Genomic DNA, 18514 nt, shown 5'->3' with positions numbered 1-18514 from the left:
TTTAGATTCTTCTTAATATAGTGAAGGGCATGAACTGAAAAGTGACTTCAGAGATGTTGGCAAATTGATTTCAAAGATCTTGTTTTGTACAGTGGGCACTGCAAGGTTAACATTGGCTCTTCTTCCACACCTCTCTTGTCTCACAATGCTATCACTAAAGTATTCTCTCCAGTTTAGGGATGGGCCTTGCATTCTTTGCTAGTTTTCTAGTGAGATGTGCTCGGTACTCTTACCTGTCCTTCTTAACCCTTGATTCACCTCCTCACGTGGTCCTCTTCCCTTCTTAGCAGACAGAAACTTGACAGGGCAACAGGGGAGGTAGTACACAGCAAGACCAGAGTCTAGAAGTTCGCTGCATCCTTCTGTCATCTGTTATGTGCTCAATATCTACCCAACATCTGCCCACTGACCAAAAAAAAAAAGAATTCTCAAAGTTATAATCCCTCGTAGCAGCAACAGTTCTATCTCTCATTCAAAAAATCCTTAATGTTTAGGAAAGCTTTTTATATATGTGCTGAATATTTAAATATGAACTTGTGTCATCAAATCAAACAGAATTTTCCTGAATGCAAATGGATTTGAACATGTGTTTTTCCATATTTTAGGTCCACATATTCCAGTAAGCAAAGTAAGAAGCTCCCAGAAATGGTAACCTAAATATGCATGTTCAACATGAGTTGGGATTCCACTGAGATGTGCAGATACGTATAGAGCTTACTCTAAATCTTAAACCCCTCAGTCTTTGATGTATCCAAATATCTTCTCAAAACTTTGTGCCTGATGACATGGAATAAGGCCTGCTTTCATGTTCTTGGTATTAATAACCAAGAAAGTACAATTTCCAGCTACTACAATTGGAAAAAAAATGTTCATAAGACTATAAGTAAAGTTAGAGAAATGGAGAAAAATCATTGGGTAGAAGATAAGCTCTTCCCTACTCAGCTACAGTAGTTGTCTCTGACACGGTTTCTCCTTTATTTCCCCCTTTCTCAGATCCTGTTGAAGTATTTTTAACAATCACTAAAGGCTAAAAGAGTTACTTCTCTCAAACAGGTCATTGTACGCAGTTGCATTGCTCCACGGTTGCAATGCTCCTGCATTTTCTACTCTTGCTCCCCTCTTTGCACAGCATATGAATTACTTCATCTGTTCTATCAGGCAGTTTTTGTCCAGCCAAATACTCAGGTAAGAAGACAACATCTGAATTTCTCTGAGATCTTATCCTGAAAAAAGAGAGGCTGCCTGTTAAATAAAACAACAAAAAAAGATAAAGGTGGTCCAAACATCATTGTTTACCTTCTTCCATGACTAACATTTCTGACCATCCAGCCTTTGCAAATGGAAGTTAAACAAAATTTTAATCAGCTGCAAAGCAACTGCTTTCCTGCTCATCTTGCTAATTCATCCTGGGATGCTATTTCTCCATTTAGATGAGGGAGCTCGTTCTTTGCATTAATCTCAGCCTCTCTGGCTCAGTTCTCTAGTTATCACCTTTAAACTTTGTCTCCTTCACCTCCCCCCATCTGCTTCCTATGGTGGGAAATTCCTCCCTCCTGTTATTTATAATTAAGCATAAATGGAAATGCATAGCACATTGAGATCATCCTGTGACACAGCAGGTAGAAAGTATCTTTCTTCTTGATTTACTGGGCCTTTTATTTTAGCTGAGTTGAAGAAGTTTCTTAGGTGTCAGAGCGCATGATTCTTTGTCTTCTAGTCATTGATTCTCATAAATAAACTAGAGACTTGTGGTTTTAAGAGCTGCAGTTGAATGACTTGATTGTTTTTTACTTTCTGTAATAAAATATAAATATTTGTACTTGATAGAGGTTAAAAAGTATTCAGGTTGCTTTTTTAAACTTTTCTTGATAGCATTTGTGCATTGGTAGCAATTTGTTTTGAAGAAGTAGAAGTTTATGGCACTTCTTTGTGTGTGTGTCTGGCATTGCAAATAGATGATTTGCAGCAGTTAAATCATGTTTTTGCAACTAAAGCTTTATACAGAAGAGAGCACTATCAACAATACTCATCCACTTGACGCTTAGAAGATTCTTTATGCATTTCTAAATCAATTTCATGCATGACCTTTTTTCATCACCAGGGTCAAGGCCTAGCTTCACACTCTTCGTAGCAAACACCATAACTGTTTCACTTCCGGGCACCACAGACAGCTGAAGCTGAAATCAAAAAAAAAAATTTTAAACAATAGGTCCTGATTTGCTCACACTTAAATACCACTTCTAATGACTATCATTTTCAGCAGAAGCAAGATGGAAACCAAGAAAGATTACTAGGTCAGCACCGAGGAAGATATGTGTTTTAGCTAAGCAATCCATTAAAAAAAAATATATATATAAATAACATTTTTTTTGTTATTGGCAGCTTTTTGTATTTTGTTTTTCTTTTGTTCTAAATGGGATCCAAGTACTGAAGTGGGCTGTTTTTTCCTTTGTCTGCCAGTGTATCAGGAGTTTGATCACCTTCTGGAGGAGCAGTCCCCCATCGAGTCGTACATTGAGTGGCTGGATTCCATGGTGGACAGATGTGTTGTAAAGGTTGGTAAGGAGTAAGGACCTGAGTCAGTGATGTACTTTATGAGCTCTATTCAGGTCATAGAGTATTAGAAAAAAATAATAAAGATAAATAAATAAATAGAAGAGAAAGCCAAGCACAGTAATATGCAGGAGTAAAGCAGCAGTGGACAAAATCTTACCACTTTTCATGCCGAATATGAGAACTGTTCACATTCAGGATTTTGGTTCATTGTGCTTGTCTATCCAACCCAAAAGATGGTATTCAAGAATGGAATAGGGCCAAGCTTTCCAATCAAATCAATATTTCAAGGGTATGGAGAGATGAGTTCAGAGCTATTCTGACTATGTGGTGTAAATGGAAATTATAATCTAGCTTGTCCTTTTAAGGTCTTACTGAAAAGAATATTTAGGCCAACTAATTCATTTGTGTGCACTCAAAAGTAAAGAAGAATGTCTACATTATCATTCAAGAACGTATTTATATTGCTTTTTGAGTTGATTTGGGCTATACATTTTAACTTAACTGGATAAAAAAAAACTACTAACAAATCTTTTAAGAATACTTTCCAAAGTGATCATGCATCATCATTATGTTACATAGACTATGTAATTATATGACCAACTATTTAAACTTCTGTTGCTAACTATTGTCTATATTAACATGTTCCATTACCATTACACTCTTCATTCCAGATTTCACTGTTAGAACTAATAAATAAAAATCCACGTTTAAATACGTTGCCTCTCCCCCTGCTGAAAAATATCATACCATACACAACAGACACTTCCCCAGATTACTTTAAATATTTTGATAGTTTTGGAGTACTTTTCTTTAATGGAATGCAATTTGAAATTCTGAGGATAATTGTCTGAATTTCATGAAGAATTTGGCATGAATTTCATCAATTCATGGTATAAACCTAATTCTTTAACTTGCATGTGACTCTATGAAGTAAACTTTGAGGAGCTGATGCCTGAAGTCTGCTTTCTGGGGATTATTTTTGCTTGTAAAATGATTATGTGTATTCACAAAAATAAAAATATGAAGGAACAAAAAAAAATTAATAGTAAACTTTAATGTATGTTTTCAGCATAGACCAAGCACTTTGATTATACATTACTTCCTTGACTATGAATGATCTTGTAAGTAATTAGTTTAAGATGAAGATTGGGGCAATTTTTGGCAGTCCTTGCCTCATTTTATAAAGTAAATTCTGTCTTGGTGTTGGATAATTCTTTGTATTTTCCACTTTCTGAAGGTTATATACAGCTGCAAGTTGTCTTTCTGTGTGTATTTTTTTGATTTTTTGGTGTTTATTTTAATGCAAAGGTATTGGTAAGTGTTTCAGTTTAAAAAAAGACAGATACATCACCCAGCTATCAGCTACCAGTATCAGGTAGTGGAAATAAGTTTCTCTGTGTTAGATATATCTGTTTTCTTGCAGGTAGCTGCCAAGAGACAAGGCTCTTTGAAGAAAGTAGCTCAGCAGTTCCTCCTGATGTGGTCCTGTTTTGGCACTCGAGTGATTCGGGACATGACTTTGCACAGTGCACCCAGCTTTGGTACTTTCAATTTGTTGTAATAATTACATGTCACAGACAAAAAAAGAAAAACCTAAATCCTGGCTTGTAATGTAGAGTTCAAGTGAAATGAAAACATTCCAGTTTTCACTTGTCCAGGGCTCTATTTGAAAAGAGGCGGGGCTACTCACATGTGTAAATAATACTCAGATAGATGTCTTTCTTTGACATCTAGCCAGAGGAGCTGAAAACATTCCTACTTCCTTCTGTTTATTGTTAGCCAATAGCTGGAGATATCAGTTGCTGGAGATATCAGTCACAGGTCAGCTGGAGGAGTCAATTATGGGGGCATTCCTTAATGCACTTCAGTGCAAAGTCAGCCAGCTTACTCAAACCACTGTGACCATGTTATGCTAAGACTTTGCGCTGAAGTGGCTTAAAAGCTTCTTAAACTAGATTTTGCTGACTGATCACGTTTCTGTCCCCTGGACAGATTGCCTTCCATTCTGCTGGATTTCAGTTAGGATGGAAAGATGATAGACTTTTGTAATGAAAATGCAGGCTGTTTTCTATACAGTTTCAAAGCTTTACCTTGAGTCCTGGGATACAATCTGCATCAGTTAAATAATAATAATAATAATAATAATAATAATAATAATAATAATAATAATAATAATAATAATAATAATAATAATAATAATAAAACAGTTTAAAATCTGTTAAAAGCAGAAGTGACTGAAAATGGGCTGTTGTGTTATGAGTGCAAACTTTTGCAGTCATGTGCAACCAGGTTTAGTATGCGAGATATTTTTTATAAATGTATATTTGTCAGGATATGTTAGTAGAAGATTCATAATCAATTACCTTATAAAGGCACTGTACTGAACAATTGAAAGCTTTTTTTTCTGCCAGATGAGTTTTGATGTCCTTTACGTCATTAGATGGTGTTCAGATATCATCACAAATAGGAACTCAGTAGAATCCATATTTATATTTCGATCTGAAACTACTTTCCTTAGTTTCTCCACTGTAAAGAATTTGTTAAGCAGGCATTGGTCAGTCACTGTTACACATAAGGTTAGTGAGCATCCCTGGGATGATCACAATTTCCATCTACTCTATTGTGTTTTCAGCACTGGTATCCTGGTCACATCTATTCTGAACCTCTTCTAGGACTCATTTTCTCCTTGAGTCATTGCAGCTTTTCTTTCCTCATGGGCATAAAAGTAGCTGATAGTGCTTAATACAGAATCTTTCTGACAATGTTCAAAAATCCCTTTGCATGAATGTTGAGCAAATGTTGAATTTTGTGTTCCAGCACTTTGGGTTGCTACACTTCTCTCTGCAGACATAAACCCAAACCTGTGAAATTTACCAGCGGTCAACAAATGAAAAAAACATCTTGCATTAGTACAGTATTTAGGTTATACCGCTGAAGTCATGAAATGCTGACATTAAAGTGTCCCTAAGGATATGTTATTGCTACTGAATTGCACATTACAACATTATTTTTATTCCTACTCAGGATACATTGGTAACCTAATCAAGTATTCGCTGTTTGAAGGCATCAGAAATCAAAATATCTTTAACCAAACAGGGATTCCTAAAATAGTTATCAAGCCACCAGTTGTCTGAAAGACCTGTGCAGTGATTCTCAATTGTGATTTTTCACTTATTAACAGAAACATTCATAAACTTGCCATGCATGTAGAAAATGTGAAGACAGAATTATTCATTTGAGTTTGGGACCCACTGCAATGTAACATATAAGATCTACCAAAATAAGTTACCTGTTCTCTCTCTCATGAATTTGGCTTGATTTTTGAGAAATTTAACTGCTCAGCTATGTTTGTGGGGTTTTTTGTTTGTTTTGGCTTTTTGCATCAATGAGTATAACTGTGTGTGCAAATGCAGAATTCCACTTCTATAGACACACATCTTTGAACATTAATACCTTTATATGTCACCACAGGCAGGGAAAAAATGCACTGGTCCTAAATGACCAGTGTTTTTCATGGGTATTTGGTGATTAATGTGTTTTTCATGGGTATTAGGTGTTACAATTAGAACTGGGCCAATAACAGCTCTTTAATGTGGTAGCCAAAGCAAGAGTTTATTAAAATAAATAGCCTCAGCAGAGTCCTGAGCTGCTGTTTATCAATGCCAGAGAAAGATTTCTAACCAAAGGTCTAGAGGAATTGTCCAGTAGGAGGATTTTGTCACCTTTGCTGTTGAAACTCTTTCGCTTCCTACAAACCACTTAACCATTTGTTGAACCACAGTGGTCTGCAGCATGCTAGGGAGGTTCTTTCCTGGGAGCTGACGGGACATGACAAGCTCAGTCCCTGTTCTAACCCTTATTTCTGCAGAGTGGTGTACCCCCTGCTCAGGTCCAACTCCAGTGGAGGCAGAAGGAGCTCTGACCCTTCAGGTTTTCAGAGGGGAGACTGGTAACAATATCATGTCCTCATCCTAGCAGGGAGAAACCTGGGGTTATCCCTACCTTATTTCCCCAGAAATGAACCAAATGTTATTTAGCCACAGATGTAAAACTATACTCATTAGTACTAATGTTGCTATACTTTCAATGCGAGGCCATTTGACTCATTGTTCATGAATAAGAGTCCAGCAAGTTCCAAGAGAATAGCCCCTGAATGTACACAGCTCAGAGCCAGAATAACTCTGCTGTGCTTACTGTAACACAGTTCCTCATAGCATTTTACAACATATGAATTTAGGTGAGTTCTGTGGAGAGAAACAAAGACACAGGTGTACTCTTAGTTACATAACTATATACCTTTGTTCTTAGATGAAAAGTTTTGCATTTTCACTATATTGTAAATTTACTGCATTTACCATTTTACTACATAACAGTTTCAGAGAACTGATTTTTACGGATTTTTTTCCACTTAGGGCAATAAGTAGACTATAGATGCTCAGCTCAATAAATAGATGCTGACAGTATTATTTATAATAATGATAAAATAATGTGTTACATACTGTGATCTTTACATATGCAAGACAGTATATTTTTATCTTTGAATTATATGATAGGGGAATTTGATTAGAGGAATATCTGGCACTGGACTGGCTAGCACAGAGATTTAATTCTGCAGAGCTTTTAAGCAGGGTGATACGGGCAGGTTGAAACACTCCCTGGCAGAAAGAAGCTCCTCCCTCTCCCTCTCTTTCTCTCTCTCTATGAATATCAAAGGCACAGTTGGTGGCAATGTTTGAGTAATGCATCCAGTGTGTAAAAGTAACTAATTAGTAATAGGAGTTTCATGATTTTCTCTAGATCTGCAAATCTCACTGGTCTTTTGCTACTTACACATAATTGCTGTATCTGTTAATAGATGTTGACAGTTACCGTATATTAACTGGGTAATCATTGCCATGATTTCAGTTAACTCCTTCTGAAAATTAGAGCCAAACACTATTTATTATTATTGTAACTACAGTCTCTTGAATGACTTCTTACCTCTTCCTAAACCAGTTTGAGCTTTACCAGCCACAGCTGGATCCTTTTCAGTACTTAAAGATATACTTGAAAGAGCTAAACAGTTTCATGTGAATAACAGTAGCTTGCAAACACAGAATAAATTACTGTACATCGTGCTGAATAGCTATTCACTGTGTAGCTGAAATGCATGCCCTGATGTTGGTTTCAGTCTACAGCTTACATTACATTTGACTCATATAAAAATGTAAAAATATTGCATTCATTCAGTACCAACAACTTGTTTGCCTAGTGTCTTTCACACAAAGTCTGGGCTTGAAAACTCTGTACAGAGTTTAAAAATACACAGTGGAAGAAATAATAGGAGAGGAAGAGAGAAATTCAAAAGAGTGACAAGGGCACTGGAGTGTTTTTAAATACTGCATTCAGTATTGCCAACCCCAAGTCTTCAAACTAGACTTTGAAGATTAGACCCCCCTGCAAAACAAAGACTTTTTTAATAGCAAACATGGAATTCTTGTCATTTGCCTGCTAGCATATTAGTGTTCAGAGCTCACACTGATGTTTTTTATGAAACTGCAAGCAACTTTCTTTTACTTTCATTTTTAAATGAAAGATGATCAAGGAGTTTGATGAGAAACACCAAATAACCCAGGCCTTGTACCACCATGTGAAGTTTGGCAGCCTTTAGGCGTTATTTTCTTACCTTGGAAATGCTTACCAGTAATAACTGCACTAAAGCTATTAGAGACCTCCCACTGAAAAACTGAAGGCAGAAAAGGCTTTTTGTGAAGATTCTTGATAGTCTGCTTTTGCACTGGGGAAATCCTAGGGCATAGGGGTGATCAGAAAGGTCTGCTGTCTTTATAAAGACTGCTAGATTAAATATGAATTTATTTAACAAGTCTTTTAGCCACAAGGATTTCCAGAACAAAATCTCTGCAGTAGTTAGGAGAGGATCTTCACTATTTATCCTTGTGAGGCTGGGGAAACATGTTACCATTTGGATTTGCATAGATATGTGAAACTAATGAAAAAAAATGAATGCTTCAGGTTCACCAGCAGTCAAATATTTCCTTCTCCTAGCAAAGGTGTTGCAATCATGAATGTCCTTTTTCTGTGCTGCCTCGTCCAAGAACACAAAGGCTCGTGTTCTCCTCCCAGTGTGTGTGCTCTGCTCGTATCAGTGACGACAGAAGCCATGCAGGCGTGGAGTGAGAGAATGAAACACAAAGACCATCCAGGTCACAAAGAAAAAGAATGTGCTCAGAGTTGCTTTGAAAGCTGAATTGCCAGCTAGAATTGTATAGGGGTATAGGGCCTTTCAAACTACTTCTTCTGTCCTCAAACATTTGTAACTGAGAAACTTAAGAAAGTTTTTCTATAAATCTCAGAGGACAGAACTTCTTAGGGTGTGCTATTAAAATTTATTCCTATTACTCTAGTCCTTATCTTCCTCCTAATAACTTTAGCAAGTTCTCCATCTGTGCTCAGGTCTTACTTGAGGATCTGTGGCAGATAACTACCAACATGGTGTATCCTTACTATTAATTTTCTAAATATTCTTTGACTCCAACTGCCACATTTTGTTTTGGCCATACTTTTTCTTTTTAGTCCCTTTTTTCACACTCCTGTTGCGGCAGTTAAGAAAGATAAAATCCATGGCATCTTTGGAGGAAAGCACAGAAACGGGACAAATGTTATGCTGCTGATATGACTCAAACTTGTAATTAGGAAAAGATAATGTAGTAAGAGAAGTATGACAGGGCAAACCTTTGGCACAAGTTTTTGTCTTTAAGATATCCACAATTGCTACTAATGCCTCTATGACTAACAGTTAAAGGGTGTCTCATCCAGTGCAGGCAATGCATTGGATATACTACCAGGAGATCTGGAAGGATGCTTCTACCTTCCCGTTGATTAGTCTCATTTCTTTGTCCAATGACACAGGTAGTGCAGAATTTTTTTACCAGAATGTGTCACTAAGGCAGCCAATTCAGGGTTCTACTTCTGACACTTGAGATAATTCCACCTGTAGTATAACCATCTAAATTGTTCAATGCTTATGTTGGAAAAGAAGACTCCATCAAGTGCCAGCTCTCAGTTAGGCAGCCTCCTTGCACCCTAAACTACAACAGTTGGTCATATAAGCCTGCCTGTGTAAGAGCAGGAGTGTACAGTCTGTTACTGCCCAGGTATGCTTTGACCTGACTTATCTTGAGTAAGAGACGCATTTCAGTGGCAGTAGTATGTTGAGGCAGTCCTACTCAGTGCCTTTTGTGTTGAATAGGGTAATAATTGGTTTAATGAGTGTATTGAGACAGTCAATGGCTTTTTTGTTTGTTCACTTTACTACCAGGGTCTTTTCACCTTATTCACTTGATGTTTGATGACTACGTATTGTACCTGCTAGAATCACTCCATTGTCAGGAGAGAGCTAATGAGCTAATGAGGGCAATGAAAGGAGAAGGAAGCACAGGTGAGTTTGTTATTTTATTCATCTTTTGTTGTTTTATTCCACTGTATTCACTATTTTCTATGTAAGGTTATTTCTCTATCTTTGTGTAACCCAGTGAGGTCTGTCTATGAGCAAAGTGTTGTTTTTTTGGTTCCATCATGATTTGAAATAAGCCATTTATGAGAGGATCCTCCCTAGTTAATACACTCTAAAAGAGGCCTGCATGCTTCTTGATGTAACTCTGGATGTCTGAAGTACTATTCCTAAGTACAAACTTGGTGTTTCAGTAAGGGATTTTTGTACCAAACCTTTTATATCAGTTAATCTGTTTTACATTTCAGAGGAAATGCACCATCACACATCAGTGAGATGATCACCTGGTATTGATTCTCTCCCTCTCACCCTAGTTTTACACTAAATAAATTCACTCATACCAGTGGATTTGTACCAGTGTAAACTTAAAAGGGAGAGATGGGAGAAGTAAGCAAATGGGGGGGAGGGGGAAGCCATGATTTCTCATACATTTAAGTTCTGAGTTCCTGTACAGAGGCAAACTCCCAGCCCTGCTCTACTTACTCTGCACTGACTTGCCAGAACAGAGACTGCCTCTAGTCTCTCTGCTCAGGGATGCCCCTGATAATGAGAAGTCTTCAGTCAGCTTCCTTCCTTGCATTTTCCTTATTTTTGGAAAGTTAAATCTCTTAGTCACAGGGATATAAACCTTCAGCTGCCTGTGCACAAATTTCCTACCTGTACATTAGGAAAAATATCACTTTCCTATAAGAGGTCTTATGATGGTAAACTGATGGCGGCAATGCTAAATGTTATAGAAGTACTTCTTTCAAAGATCTGTGTTAGTCCTGCAATGTATTTCATGAAATATAGCATTAAAAAAAAAGCACTAACTGCTCACATAATTTTTTTAGTTCCTCAGTGTTCTTTGACTTCACTTTTAACAGTGTTTGTTTGGTGATTTTTCTCTCACCCTGCAGCAGAAATAAGAGAAGAAATTATTCTGAGTGAACCAGCTCCTCCAACTCCCTCCCCAGTGCCGTTCTCCCCAGCTAAATCTGTCACCTCTGTGGAAGTGCCCTCTGCCCCCTCGCCTATCAGCAATCAGTCCCCAGAGTATGGTGGCATAGCAGCTACAACAGGTAGGTGGGCTTATGGCAGCTGGATCTGCTTGAAGATGGGTTTTGCACTCAGTCACCTGAAATTAAGCCAACACAATGTGCTGGCTTTCAAAGGATAAGAAGCCTTCCCAAGCAGAAATCTGTTTAAAGTATCAGTTATACTTTCTCACTATCTAAATATTGTGCAGTTTTACAGGAACAGGATCTGACACGTGGAGTCCAAAGACCTAACAGGAGATCCCAGACCTCAGCAGATCAGAATCTGTTCTGTTACCAAGGCCTTCAGAACAGACCTGTCTCTGTATTTCTGTGTTTTTAAAATCAGTTACAATTGATCATATTTCTAGTAATGCCCTGACAAATATATATATATATATATATATTTATGAATATAGCACTTTTGAGCATCTTCAATGACTTTAAGGGCAATCAGTCTATGAACCACATAATTCCCAGTGGGTAAAATGGGAATTGGATATCTTTCAATATATTTGAGACCCTAACATTCTTAAATATCTGCACAAGTTTCTCTTGGGAATGCTTTATACATTGTTGGTAACTTTAAACATTAGACATTAGGAATTGGATGATTGAAACCTATTTTCAGTTACATACTCTGTTACTGCAGCTCATGAACTGCTTGTATTCAGGTGGGCCCACAGATTAAAAAATTTGTGCTTAAAGATATTCAACTTGTAGGTAGGATTATCAGAAAATTACCTAAATGCAAAAGCATGCACACACATGGTTTGTTGATTGGTCTGTATGTATGGGGTACATACAATCCTCTGTACCCTAATGTAAAGCTCCACCTTTTGGATTTGGGCAAGACAGTCCATCTATATGACAAAAGGCTGTGTTTTCTTAATTCATTAAAATGAGCTAAGAAAGGCAGAAATGTGAATGACTTTCAGAAGGCATTCCAGGCAGTAAAACTCCAGCTTTGCTGCTCCTTGGTGAAATGGGTGTATAATCAGAATGTGGAAGCTATCACTTTTGTGACGTATTAGAAAAGTTACAAAACCTTCTTGAAAGAATGTCAGAAAGTGATGATTTACCACACTGGAGAATCTGGCAGTTGCCAAAGGACTAATAAATCTTTCTGACAAATGTTTGTCATGTTTTAAAAGGCACCATGGGAAGCACAATGCATAGTTGTGGTGGAAAGCGATTTAAGAACATTTATCTCTACATGGAAACTTAAGGTTTTCTCACTGTTGGAGACTATCGTACATTTAGGAAGGAAAAAAGGATGATATTAGCCCCAGAACAGATAGACAATAGAGCCTTATGATTCCTAGACATATGGCAAGTGAGCTCACTGCTTTGGATCAGGCAATGCTGGAGCTGGTGTGTACGTTTGAGTCTTGAAACGATGACTTTGTGAGTAACTTGCCCTGTGGCCATTGTGGCCCAATGGGATCATCATGATGTTGTAACCAAGCCTTACAATGATGCGGAACTTTACCCAATAGTAAAAGATTAAAAAGTTGGAAATTGCATGCTCTCCAGTGACAGTGACAGGAATGGAGATTTGAGAGGCTTCTGTTCAGGCTGCAGAGACTGTAACTCTATGTGGATATCAGAACTATTAACCCAAATCTTATTCCATACTTAAATAACGGCCTACTTGTCGATGTCTGAGCTTCCCGCTTGCGTGCTTGACTTAAGCTCAGATCAGGGCAGACCTGGGAACTGTGTGAATCTTAGGTGAATCCTGCATGAATCACACCAATAAACCAAGGGAATGGACTCACACAAACATTACAAATATGACTCCTTTTTGTTTTCAAGATGTATCTTATTTTGTTATAGTCTATTTTATTCTGTCTTTCTCTCTCTCTCATTTTGTTTGTCCTGGCAAGGCCAAGGTCTGCTGGTGTGAAGTCTCAAGCCAGAAACAAGATCACTTGGGTACAATGGTTGAAGGACCTACTCCCACATTACAGGCAGTAGAACTTGACGTAGTCATTCCCATAGCAGAACTTCTTAGGCAAGAAAGCTATTTCTGATTAATTTAGGTCTCTTTTTTCCAGCTTCTCAATTTTAGGTTGTTTTAAAAACCTTTGTTCGCTTATGTTGGGTTTTATTCTTAAGGGCTGGTGCAGTCTCATTTTTGCCAACATGAAAGTCATCTTTGCCTAGCACAAGCCAAATTTATCAATGCCAGAAGTAGTCTAGTTAAGATTATATACAAGTGTATAGATTAAGATTAAGTACTTTTTTGTTTTACTTTTAATTACTTAATTACTAATTAATTACTTTTTTTTTTTTTAACTTTAAGATTATTAAGATTATATACAAGTGTGTGGATATTTTCTGGTCTTAATTTGGGAAAGTAGCAATACCTTAATTTCCCATGTTTATCACATAGACAAACTAATCACCTTTTCAGTTTGCTCACCATTACACCATGGAAAGCAGCGTTCATTCACATACAGTAATACAACCACAGATCAGCTATAAGAAATTGCTATATTTAAAAACGGGAGCACTGAAGATGCTTTATATATAATTAAACTATTCCATGTACAGATTTGTGGAATTTGTATATAGAATATTTTGGAACAGGAAACTCTGTTCTGGAGAGACACATTTAAAGAACTCTATTGATTTTCTTAAACATATTTTATGAGGTAAATATAAAACTCTGAAAATGCTTTGCAAATCTTGAGAATTAGTCCCACTGGTTATCTCTAGCTCTCAATTCCCTAATTTAAGGCATCATTAACTTTTTTTTGCTTGTGGCATTAGCAATAAAAGTTAACTATTAAACTTGTATTTTAGCCTTTTTGCCTTCACTCAATGGTCAGCACAAAACCAGCAAACTAAACTGTTGCAATTGCATGATACTAAGCAAAAGAGAGGTAAATCCTGTATGTAGCATTCTGCATTAGAACATCTGGCATGGCTCAGCTAACATTTTATTTAAAACTTTCTGTTAAGTTACTAGACATTTAAAAGGATAATTAGTCTCTGTCCTTTCTAAATCACAATGGCCAGATTAATGATTGTTCAAACTGCAACAATATTGTAATAAAAGTGAAAGCTATATGGCAGACTATACTATTCTCCTTTAAAGCCCCTTTTGAAGCTGATTACTTATTTGCTAATGAAATGTTTTTTGGACAACCTGAAATGAACTCTGAATTGTAGGTAGTTCCTAATACAATAGTCAACTAATCCATGCAGTTTACTGTTTAGTTTCAATAAACGTATGTCTGAAATAAATTTTCAGGTCATTTAAGGTTAGTGTTTTTCCAGGTCTGGGCTAGGTGATAAAATTTGAGAATCTGCAGTAGGAGGTACTTGCACAGAGCTACCATCTCTCATATTTATGTGTCTGAGTACAATGACATTCTGTATTTTTGTGAAGTTCCAGCTCCTGGACTCATATGAATATATGAGAGTATCAGGTCTTGTTCAAGAATAAGAGCTTAATTCTCATAACTGCTCATAAAAGTCAGCTTCCAGTTTCAAAAGGTGGTTGTCCCCTTTCCAGTGGAAGGTTTGGGGATTTTTTAAAGTGTGATAGTTGAACCAGAATGGGGTCTGAATCATGATTTTTGGTTACCTGAGGTTGACAGTGGTGCATACTATCAGATGTAATACACAGTGCTGTGAGTATCTTGCTTGTATCTGGGTGGACATTTTCTCCAGCATACAGCAGATATAAAATGCAGCATCATGAAGTAACTTTTGATTCTTTTTGCACTGATATGGCACTAATGACAGCAGCTCTCTTGTTGGACTGTTCCATTTTTATTTGGCTCTACTAGAGCTCACATGGTTTCTCAGTTAGTATCCTGAAAATCAAATTTATCTTTAAAAGAGAAAAGAGAAAGGAGTGATAATAAATGAACTTCCCTATTTTAATCAAACCCTGCATGTTCAAAACAAAAAGCAGAACAAAATGTTGCTCAACCGCTATTGTTTTTGCTTATTTCAGAATGCAGTTCAGTTGGGTTCAGTCATATCTAACAGAGACTTCATCTCCTGGAGTTCAGTTCTGCAGCCAGCTGAGGAAATGAACCATATAGGCCTGAGACATAGACGGGTATTAGAAAGCTAACTATTAAAATCTGTGATTTATCTTATTTCTTCTTTTCCACCCATCATAAAGCTGGCAGTACTCTGGCTGACCTGATACATACCTATACACAAAGTCTCTGAACCTATTGTCTTCTTCAGGCCTTCCACTCCCTCTTTGTGACTAGGTCACTCTGAAAACAATGGTATCCCTTCCATTTGCCTTCCAAAGACAGAGAAGTGAGGCGACTGTAGATTCCTGAGACTGTCCTAAGAAAACTGTTCAAGCAGCATTCTGTCACTCCGTAAATCCAGGGTAAAGCCCAACATACGTTTGTTTCTAATCCACAACATTCAAAAGAAAGCGAGTGTTTCCTCCAGCAGCTGTGTGAGGCACTGTCTGATAGTACCTGGGACAATCCTTGGTTAGGAGAATTAAACAGAGATATTCACAACTCTTCCAGCGCGAGGCCTATTCTTTATTTCTGTGTTGTCTGGACAGGCACAAGGTATGCTACAACCTAAACATTTATTTCAAAATTGAACAGAGGTAGCTGCCAGTTAGGCTTCAAGGTCAGGAGTGACCACGTCCTTTCATCCAAGGACCCTGACTTTCCACAGAGAGTACAAGAAACAGCTTGCTGTTCTGGACTGACTCATTTTCCTCAGACCGAGATAAGATCACTACTGTTTTTCAGTAAAAGAAAGGAGGCTGCCACAATGGCTGGGGATGGACAAATTAACCATATATAGTAAAATGTAGAGGATATTTTGGCCCTGTTACTGCTTCTTATTAGAGCTAGGGAGGTAATGAGTAGTTATGTTTGTTTGTTTTGTTGTTTTTTTTATGTCTCGATGGGCAACTTTTTATTGTTCAAAGCAAAACTTGTGTTTTATGGTGAATTTAAAAAGTGAAGGGAAAAACAGTAATTTTAACTATAAATAATTTTTTTTTCTTTTTTTTTCTTCTTTCTTTTCTCTCTTTTTTTTTTCCCTTTCTGTTTGAATTTTGGCCTGTTTTGAAACAAAGTTTCAAATTTTCTTTTGGAAAATAACACTAGGGAAATATGCTGACCTTTTGAAATTGACATGTTTCACCAAAATTTCCTGCAACATGTTGAAATTTTCAAATCAGTTCTTCCTTTGTTTTCAAATGAAACTATTTGGTGACTGCATAGGTTTTGGCCCCCTCCACATAAACTGTATTTTCTGGAGAAGGCTGACTTTCTTAAACACTTTTCCGCAGCTCAAGGAACCATGACTGCTTATGGCCACAGTAGCAGTGATGCACCAGCTCAATTGTTTATGGATCCATAAATAGCTTTGCAGCTTTGGTCCGAGAGATCTCCATCATGCTCAAAAGGGGAGAGGTGAAAGTCTGAAGATTCAGAAGTCAGTGACAGAAAAAGCAGACATGAAAACAGGCCTACCACAAATGTTCTTGGCCGTAATGCATACAAAGATGTCTCTACTATAAGAGCCCCAGATCACATCTTGCCTTGTGAAGCTCAGAATGGCTTTGGTCAGACTCAGAATTAAGCATTTCCCATTGCAAAAAAAAATATATTTATCTCATGTTGCTAAATAAAAATCACACGGAGAAAATTATGCACGTCTGAGATAGTTTTTCATTCTACGAAGCCATGGAGGGTACATGGACCTGTAATACAGCCATTTCCCTCTTGGAATTAGGCCCTTTCATGCTACAGGAAGTCCCTAGAATCCACACTGAAAAAACGAGTCACCTCCTGTAATTCCTTTTAGCTACTGAAAAAGAGTCAAGAGTGCCCAGAGACCCCAAACTACTGTTCGGATTGGGTTAAATTCAGTGTTCTGGTCCTCATTTGCAGGGTAATCTCAGCCAGTATGGTCATGACCTCCAGCAAGAGCTGTGTTATACTGGAACAATGGATCTGTCAGCCTCCTGAGTGAAAGGGGTGTGTGCAAAGGACAAAGGTTTCTCAGCAGCTGGCTCATGAATCTGGAGTTCCTGCCTGGAAGGGATCAGGATGATTAAAAAACTCAGCACCTTTCAAGCAAAATGGAAAACCCACTTTGCTTTGCTTTGCTTTTCCCACAAATGCGCTACATACAAAAAAAAAAAATCAGTCCCTGCCACATCTAAAGATGAAAGAAAAAATACTGGCAGGAAGAAAATGGCTGCACTATTTCTGTCCATATATATATATATATATTTATAATTGGAGGTCTACCACTGTGTTTCCTCTACAAAAGCTGGTACCTAGTTGGGTGGAATAGAGAGGCAAATTGCAAAAGGATCCAAGAAAATTTCTTGCATAACACCCATCTTCTTCCAGTCCTTCATTGTTCTGATCATAATTCCTGCTTTGCTCCAGGCCTGATCAGCCTGTGAGCTAAACAGACCATCAGCCCACTCTGTGTGAGAGGGACCTCAGGGGTTGGTGCATCATGCCTAAGAAATATTAGCATTGGTGTTCCTCCATTACTAAGTCCCATCCCAGTTTTTCTGAGAGATTATAGCCTTGAGTTATAATGCCATGCTGAAATTTCACAGTCTGAGGTATTCAGGATATGTTTCTTACTTCTGGATCTTTGCGCACTTCAGCTGATAATTTCTGCTTTTATTTATGCCTCAGACATGACCGTTTTGTTCACTTTGCTGGATGCTGTTTCCATTATCAGTGCTTAGTAGGTCATTTTCCAATAGCTGTCTCAAAGCATAATGCCTCTGTGAATGACAGCCTATTTTAGCTGTGTTCCTTTAATGCTTGTTTGTCTGTAGGGGCTATGCAATCCTATACGTGGTCGCTAACCTACACTGTGACAACAGCTGCTGGGTCGCCTGCTGAAAACACGCAACAGCTGCCCTGCATGAGAAGTCCACATGTACCATCATCATCTGTCACACACCGGATACCTGTTTATCCCCATCGAGAAGAACATGGGTAAGTCACTTCCCAGTGTCTTGTTTGTTTGGTGTGTATTTTGGATGAACCTAAGCTTAGCTGGTTTTCTTTTTGTTGGTGCTGGTTGTTTGTTTGTTTGTTTGTTTTAAATTGGAAATGCAATGAAATCTGTTTCTTGATGTAATACATGTATGTCTGTATTGCAAAGATGCTGATATCATTATTCTTTGGCTGTTGTTATTGCTGTATGGTTATATTATGTCTCAGTTTTATAATCATATTAAATTCTATTTCAAAACACGGTAGGCCTGGATAATACTTTATAAAAGAGAAGGGTTTGGCACATTTCTTCCTATCTGTGATTCCCATTTTCCTGTGTCTTGTTTTATCCCAAAGGCTAGATGTGTCCAAAGAACAGCCTTTCTATACTAAGTCTCAGGAGAAGTGTTTCTTTTCCTCTACACAGCGCAGCTGAGACCACACCTGGAGCA

General features: G+C 37.6%; 1 protein-coding gene across 4 annotated transcripts in view; it reads left to right on the top strand.

Annotated features, from left to right (window-relative positions):
• Positions 1-18514, top strand: part of RFX4 (regulatory factor X4) — a 101299-nt gene that overhangs the window by 62819 nt on the left and 19966 nt on the right. For all 4 annotated transcript variants that reach the window (XM_072038356.1, XM_072038359.1, XM_072038361.1 and 1 more), the window contains 5 exons: positions 2461-2555; positions 3980-4097; positions 9875-9994; positions 10966-11127; positions 17900-18062. In XM_072038356.1, coding sequence (XP_071894457.1) covers positions 2461-2555; positions 3980-4097; positions 9875-9994; positions 10966-11127; positions 17900-18062 — 658 coding nt within the window. The remainder of the gene's footprint in view (positions 1-2460; positions 2556-3979; positions 4098-9874; positions 9995-10965; positions 11128-17899; positions 18063-18514) is intronic.

This window comes from Anas platyrhynchos, chromosome 1 (genome assembly GCF_047663525.1).
Source record: "Anas platyrhynchos isolate ZD024472 breed Pekin duck chromosome 1, IASCAAS_PekinDuck_T2T, whole genome shotgun sequence".
Taxonomy (NCBI): Eukaryota; Metazoa; Chordata; class Aves; order Anseriformes; family Anatidae; genus Anas; species Anas platyrhynchos.
Note: the sequence above shows the minus strand (reverse complement) of the source record. Positions and strands in the feature narration are given on the sequence as shown.